The 8,193-nt window shown below is 42.8% G+C and overlaps 1 protein-coding gene across 1 annotated transcript; it reads right to left on the reverse strand.

The window, feature by feature from the left end:
- Positions 1-247: 247 nt before the first annotated feature.
- On the reverse strand, positions 248-1,453 carry LOC127095809 (uncharacterized). Its single transcript, XM_051034446.1, has 3 exons — positions 1,325-1,453; positions 888-1,110; positions 248-828 (listed from the first exon to the last, which is right to left on the reverse strand). The coding sequence occupies exons 1-3, from the start codon at positions 1,451-1,453 to the stop codon at positions 248-250; spliced, it is 933 nt and encodes a 310-aa protein (XP_050890403.1).
- Between the last annotated feature and the right edge of the window lie 6,740 nt (positions 1,454-8,193).

Genomic DNA, 8,193 nt, shown 5'->3' on the forward strand with positions numbered 1-8,193 from the left:
AAGAAGAAAAATTCCAGAAGTGCCTTTGGTGCTCAGAATTGAGCTTGTCCTATTTGATGATAGATTTTGGAACAGGTAATCTGAGCTCAAGCTTTCTTCTTCACTTTTGTCTTAATTCCAATTTTGGGACTTTTTAATTATTAGCTGTTTTTACTAATTAATTGGTGTTTTTTACTGCAGTGAAGATTGAAGCATTAGTTTGATCACAGCTCAGATTTTACTCGGTTTTGGGTGGTTTCTTGTAATTTTAGTTTGGATTCCTGAATTTGATCAACCGAAACTTTGCTTGACTTATCATGGAAATAAGTTCGGGGCAGATTGTGACATTCGGTAGCACTCCTTTTGAAGGGTGATTCGCAAAATGAGCCAATGCTAATGGATTTCGGCGCTCAATTACTTCACTGTTGTCTCCTTTCCCTACCAAAGGCTTACTCAGCACTTTCCAGACCCTGTCTGAACCTTTTTCTGCTACTTTCGTATCAGGCTTCACTTCTACGGCATTTCTACCGTTCCACAGTTCTCTTTTGTCCCCTCCAGAACCCCAAGGTTGAGCATTGATTACATTCCCATCATATCTAGTAATCAAATAAGGGTTCTGCGCACCAACCTTTGGATACCCTGGAATGTAGCGATAATAAGCCGGAGAGTATACCACACCAGGATAAAAGGCCACCACAGAACCAACATCCACTGCACCGTCTAAGAAAAGACCCTGACCAGCATCCTTGTGAGGTATTTGAGAAGGTTTAATATTGAGTGTGTAGCCAAGTTGATCTTTTAATTTCTGAGAAACTTCGGCTTGGCTTAATGGTCTTGTTTGAGGGCCAGCTGCTCCAAAAGCATATCAATGACAACGGCATAATTATCAGGAGATGAACCGTTCCTACCCACAGCCAAACTAAGTCCACTTCGGCGAGGCAAAACACTTGCTTGTTGAGATAATCCAAGAGGATCGTTCATTGTCTGTTCATTTGGAAGAAGAATTTCATCCATGAATGCACAAAACGTCTTAACTTGTGTGTGAACATTTTCTTGTACTTGTATCGCTTGATCAGCAAAAGAGGTATTACTGGCTTTTTCAATAATCTTTTCAGCATCTGATTCATCGCACTTTTCCCCAATTGATTATAACTAGAATAAAGGAACAAGCGGTTAACATCAGCTTCAAATTGCAACTGTCTCGGATCCTTAGTCAAAGAAGGTCGTTTTGCAAGGGTTTTCACAGCCTCTCGACATTTGTGGAACAAAGATGCCATTGAGTGATTTTGGTTTTTCTTGCAGGCTTTGAAATATTGTTGTTGAACTGGCGTGGCAGGTCATTTACATCAAAGATGGTATTATCGTTAAACATGTTGCCATCGTTATTTACAAACTCAGAGTTGCTCAGCAGATTGCTGTCAAAAACAGCAGAGTCATATTCCAAAGGTAACATCGAATCTGCAGGATTGGACATATTACCTGCTTCACTGTATGTTGAAAATTCATCATGAAATTACTTCTCCTCAGTATTCAATGACAAACTGTCCTTCTGCAGTTTCATCGATGGTATCATCATTGCCAACACATTTTCCTACCCGTGGTGGGTTTGGAGGTGATTGTGGAGATATCGCAGCTCAATTGCTTAGTAAATTTATGTTTGTTTCATAACAATAATCCGCGACTGTTTTATCATCTTCTGTTGTGACGACGAATTCATGAATGGAGATCTAGTGCCTCATGAACATGAGGTAAGAGCAAGTTATTTTTAAGGTTTCTCTTTTATGATTACTATATTGGATGCTTAAGACTTACTGTAAACATCCAACAGCCTTTGAAGGAGAACTAAAAGCAACCATCCAGAAATTTTCTGAAGTAGTGAAAGCTGCAGGTGAGCCTCTTGTACGGCTTAAAGAAGCAGAAGAAAGCGTCATTGCTGCACAGGTGCTTCTGTCATCCTCTCCCTTTTCTCGCAATTTAATTGAACCATCAATCATCATCACCATGGCATGTTTCTTCTAAAACAAAGCATTCGTGTCTTCTATTATCATTCTAGGTAGTAGCTTTCATTCAATGTTAGCCATCAATATGAATTGGATGATACGTAACCATAAACAGGACTTTGATGATTTTTGTTGTTTTATCACATGTAACAGTACCTGAAGCATCAATTACCAGTGTCTTTCTTATTCAAAAGCAAAAAGCAAGCTGTTAATATTGCTGTTTTTAATTTGCAGAATTATGCAATGGATGTCGAACGGGAAGCTGCAAAGTCGTTAAGCATGTCCTGTGCGTCGGTTTCCATTCCCAGCTTTGAGAGAGCAAGAGCTTGTAGGTAGAATGAAGTTGGCCAATCAGGTATGCATACCTGCGCCTGCATTGCGTCTCTTAACGCAAGTTCCGCCTGTTCGTTCATCAAGTAGGAGAAGGCTCTCCTTGCAAAGACGGTTGCGGAGGGAACAGACATCATAACCACCGACTTGGAATAATACTCAATTGTATTCTTGAAATCCTTGTCTCTAAATGCAATATCGCCGAACTTTTTTTGTGTTTAAGATGTCTTGCACTTGTTGTGTCCATTCTTGAAATGAAAACTCGTTTTCGGCACCTTCCTCATTGTTATAACCCTTTTTTTTTACAATATATCATGAATAGCAGTAAGATCCATCCTAGCACAAGCCTTTCCAAGAGGAGAAAGCATAGTTGGTAGCGGTAGCACTGCCGCTGTTTTAGTAAGGCCCATTAACACATGAGATGCCACTTCTTTCTACTTTTGAAGAGGTGTAACGGCAATAAGAAGAAACTTAGTATCAGGTCTTTCTCTGGCCTCAAACTGAAGATGTTTTGACGCAAGCTCAACCAACTTTGTAGCATCATCATTTGCATATTGCCCCTCTAAGGATGAGTCCATCAACAACAACACATTTTTCCCTCTAATTAAGTCCAAAGCATGGCTTGGGGAAATATGCTTGGTTATAAAAAGAATGGATTTTTTTAAATAATCCAAAACTAATTTAAATATCAATTTAAATAATAATAACAAATCAGTAAAAACCAAATTAAAAACAAATTAATCTATAATTCATTTAAAATTACTTGGATATCAACTCTAACATTCATTTGGAAACAAAAATCGATTAGAGTCTTAATCATTAGTAAAAATAAACAATTAAGATTAAATTGACAATTGGAATTTGAACTTAATTTGAAATTAAAATCAAATTAAAAATAAAAAAGAGTCAAGATATTAAAATCCATTTTATACTGATGAATGTATGCAAATGCAAAAATAAAAAAAAAATGGAAAAATTTCAGGATCAAAATCGGGGTATGACAACATGTTTATCCATTTCTAGGGGGTTTACATCTTCCTCTTGATTCCGGTCGGGGTTTTCTGGTTCTCCTGAGATGGATATTGGCAGGAAGAGACACGTCGCTTACAAGTTTCCAGTGGTTTGTTTGGAGCCTATTCAACAACTGATGAAGTCAATGGATCACGATTCTCTAAAAGGATTCCGGAAGGATTACGGTTTGATTCTAAGTTTCGTCACGGTTCTATCCAAAGATCAACATGATGCTCTATTCACACTGCTGCAGTTCTATGACCCTCCATTGAGGTGTTTCACATTCCCGGATTATATTTTGGTCCCTACTTTGGAGGAGATTGCCAGTTTTCTCAGAGTTCCTATCAAGTCACAGTTGTTGTTCTACAGTTCTGAGTTTCTGCCCGACCTCAGCATGGTTGCTTCGGCCACATATTTGGGGAAATCAGTCTTGAAGGCTAATATGTGTCAGAAGGGAGGAGTCAGTGGTTTTCATTTGAGTTTCTTATTGGGAGAAGCAAGGAAGAAACTTGAAGATGGTGACCAGAGGGGTTTCAATGCTGTGTTGGCTCTTTGTGTGTATGGGATTATCCTGTTCCCTAATGTTGCCAAATTTGTGGACATAGACGCAATACGCCTTTTTGTGTTGGGTAATCCAGTGCCGACCTTGTTGGGAGATTTCTTTCATTCGATGCATCACAGGAATGAGAATAGAAAAGGAGGATTGGTGAATTGTTGTGCGCCTTTGTTTTATAAGTGGTTCGTTTCTCACCTACCCAGGTCAGGAGCGTTCGTTGATGTCGAGGACTCGTTGAGTTGGTCGAAGAGATTGATGGGGTTGAGAGCTGAAGATATTTCTTGGTGGTCTGACCGGAGCTTGCTTCGGGCGGATATTATTCACAGTTGTGGGAACTTCCCAAATGTACCGTTGGTAGGAAGAAGAGGAGGAATCAACTATAATCCCTCTCTAGCAGTCAGACAGTTTGGATATGCTTTAAGAACTCCGCCTTTGGAAAAGGATGTGGAAGAATCTCTGTTTTTCCATTCTTCGCCTGATTTGACTGTATCCCGTAGGGCAGCTGAGGCCTGGCTCAAGGTGATCAAGAGAGGAAGAACTGTGCTTGGAAAAGGAGATTGTAGAACTTACCCTCGGTATGAAGAGTGGCTTCAAGGAAGAGTCGAAGAGTTGGGTCTGCCGTTTCCTATAGAAGAACCTTTGTATCCACCTACTCCTGCGCAGTCAACAATGGTGAGCCGAGAGTAGTATGACAAATTGAAGAAAGCCATGGAGGAGCTTCAAATTGAAAACTCGGAGTTAAGTGTGAAGTTGCAAGACTATATGCATCAGTTCCATGAGGCAGAATATCAGAAGGGGGAAGCCGTCAGATTGCAAGAGGAAACAGAGAGGAAATTAGCTGTGGAGGTGGAATTCTTCAGGAAGACAGACAAGGCCTTGGGATCATCCAGTTCTGAGTTGAAGCGAGTCAAGCAACAATTAATGGATGCTCATGGTAAATTGACAGGGTGGCAAGAGCGATGGGATGCATTTTCAACTTCTCGGAAGGCAAAGGAGGAGGAGATGGTGATCGAACTGACTAGTCAGATGGAGAAATTGAAGACTTCGCTAAAGGAGAAGAACAATGAGCTTCTGTGCGCCCGTTCTACCATTGGTTACATCACCGATCAACTCAATGAGGCTCGAGGACAGATTGAAGAACTTAAGGTGTTGGCAGGTTTGAAGAAATCCAGACTTGAAGAGGTATTCGGAGAAGATGACGGGAATTACTACAAAGAGCACATTAACGAGTTGGATGGAGTTATTCACCAAAGGAATCTGCTTATCCGGCGTTTGATAGAATTCCCAAATCATCCTGACACGATAGCATTGCTGGCTGAAGTGAGGAGTAGTCCTTATGGTTTGTATACAGGAGGCTGAGTCTTGATTATTGCTCCTCCTTTTACTTATTGCTTTGTTGTTGTGTAGTGATGATCCACAGGCTTGTTGTGGAGATCCTCTTTTGATGTACTATTGGCTAAGGCCATTCTCTTTGAATTTATCTATATGAAGACCTGCTCTCTTTTGCATCTTGATCTCCGAAGTTTATCTACGGCTCGATTTTCTCGTGAGACCGGAATCAAGGGGGTAGAATACCTTTTTGGAAGTGATAAACTTGTCATTGCATTAACATATTCATTTTCATATTCTTGCATAACAGGTGTCGCCGCGGTGTTCTCATATTATTTGGTGTTCCACTAGCAGGATAGCTGATTCAGGAATTCACCGGTACGGTACCCGCAGAAACCAACAGAAAGCTATGGAGGGTCTACAAGCAGAACTTGCTGAGATGAGGGTCCGCATGAACCAGTTCATGGACGTGGTCCAAGGAGTAGCGCAGGGACAGCAGGAGATTAGACAAATGATACAAAGAAATCCCGCAACTACTCAACCAGAGGTCGTGACTGATCCTCCAAATGCAGAGGTTAATGGACCGGGGCCTGTCCCGATCCCACATAACAATCCTGATCATCAACCCATTCACGATGATCAAGATGATCAGTTCTTGCTGCCGGAAGACTTTGGCATGGGCCATGGCATGGATCCCATGTTCAGGAGATTAGAGGAGAGGCTGAAGGTGTAACACCCAGAATAATGTAAACTCTTCTACATGTTGTACTCTGATAATCTATTTAAATATGTCGTTTGGGTAGAAGGGTGTTACAGAAGGCGGTGGAAGGACAAAACCCTCTGGGAGTAGATGTTTCTGACTTGGGATTGGTCCCGGGCGTGAGGGTCCCACCAAAGTTCAAAGTCCCAATCTTCGACAAGTACAATGGTAGCTCTTGCCCGAAGACCCATGTGCAAGCCTACTTCCGAAAGATGGTTGCATAGTCTGATGACGAGAAGCTACTCATGTATTTCTTCCAGGACAGCCTAGCTGGGGCATCCCTGGAATGGTACATGAGGCTGGATAGAGCCCATATCCGTTGCTGGAGGGATTTGGCAGAGGCTTTTGTGAAGCAATACCAGTATAATGCAGACATGGCCCCGGACAGAACTCAACTCCAGAACCTGTCTCTTAAAAGCAATGAGTGCTTCAGGGAATACGCTCAACGCTGGAGGGAGATAACTTCCCGTGTTCAACCTCCCATGTTGGAAAAGGAGATGGCCAACATGTTCATGAATACGTTGCCTGGACCTTACCTGGAGCGTCTGGTGGGGTGCAATGCCTCCAACTTTGCTGATGTGGTCTCTACCGGAGAGAGGGTGGAGAATTACCTGAAGACCTACAAGAGCCACAATGGAGTTGGATCTTCATCAGGAGTAAAGAAGCCATTTATGGGAGGACAGAAGCAGAGAGAGGGGGAAGTGAATTCTTTGACTTCATATCAGAACAGAGGTGTTCGGAGGGATAATTTTCAGACTTATCATCAGCAACCGTATGTTGCAGCTGTGACTATTCCGGCTGCAGTACCACTACAACAACAACAACCACAGCGTCTACAGAATCAATACCAACAACCACAACGTCCGCAAGCTCAGTATCAACAACAACAACAACAACTAGGTAACAGACCCACCTATCAACAGAGGCAGAGGATGATGGACCGGCGTTTCGACACTCTTCCAATGTCGTGCGCTCAACTGCTTGCTAGTCTTCAACAGCTACAACTCGTGCAGCTACGCACTCTGGCTCCTCCGGTTGGTAGACTTCCGGTGGGTTACGATGCCAATGCTAGGTGTAGCATCCACTCTGGGGCACCTGGCCACAATATCGAGAACTGCAAAGCTTTTAAGCACGTAGTTCAGGACCTCATTGATTCAAAGGCTATCAGCCTTGCACCGGCTCCAAATGTCGTCAATAATCCCATGCCACAGCATGGTGGTGCAAACGTTAATATGCTGGAGGAAGAAGCCAAGTCTGTTAAGGATGTGTTGAAGTTGAAGACCCCGTTGTGGGAAATTAAGGAATGCTTGTTGAAGGCCGATGTCTTCCCCGGTTGTGGGAAAGGTTGTTCGGAATGCGCTACACAGGGTAAGGTTTGTTTGAAGCTGCAGCAGGGTATCCAGGTCTTGCTTGACAATGGTACCCTCCAAGTGGAAGACTTGTCTGTCAAAGAGTTTGCTGAAGGGGTAGTTGAAGAGGTATTTGAAGACGCTGTTGAAGAATTCACAGATGTTGTTCCTGCTGATTGTGTATTTCCCATTGATGTATTTAATTTTTCAAATGTTGTTGCTGATATACCAAACAATGTGTCTGATTTTGATGTAACTGAACTTGATTCCGGTGTTCCGGATGTTTTTGTTTCAATGAACGAGATTCCTGAGTATGACTATGATGTCGCTACTATCACCATCTTTTACCCGACTAATCAGATCAGTGTGCCAGAAGCGCAACCAGTTCCACCAGTGCGACCGACCGCTATGACAATCACAACCCCTGGTCCTTTACCTTTCACAAGTGAAAGGGCCATTCCGTGGCATTATGGGGGGAGTGTATACACACACGATCATGGGGTGGAACGACCTTTGGAGGTAGAAGAGGGTCAAAAGTCTGAACTCGAAGCTGAAGGTCCCGCAGTGGACAATGTTGGTGGAATCGGGTGATTCACCAGGAGTGGCAGACTATTCTCGCCACCCGTTACCCAAGCTGATAGTGCTGATGCCGCGGCTAAGGCCAAAGGCAAACAAGTTGTAAATGAGGGCACTTCTGCACCCCAGACTGGCTCAGAGCCTACTTTCTCGAAGGATGTGGACGAGCTTTTAAGAATTATAAAGAAAAGCGACTACAAGGTAGTCGATCAGTTGATTCAGACGCCGTCTAAGATATCCATTCTCTCACTCCTGTTGTGTTCAGAGGCACACAGGGAGGCACTTCTGAAGGTCCTTAATGCT

This window comes from Lathyrus oleraceus, chromosome 6 (assembly GCF_024323335.1).
Source record: "Lathyrus oleraceus cultivar Zhongwan6 chromosome 6, CAAS_Psat_ZW6_1.0, whole genome shotgun sequence".
NCBI classification, from domain to species: Eukaryota; Viridiplantae; Streptophyta; class Magnoliopsida; order Fabales; family Fabaceae; genus Lathyrus; species Lathyrus oleraceus.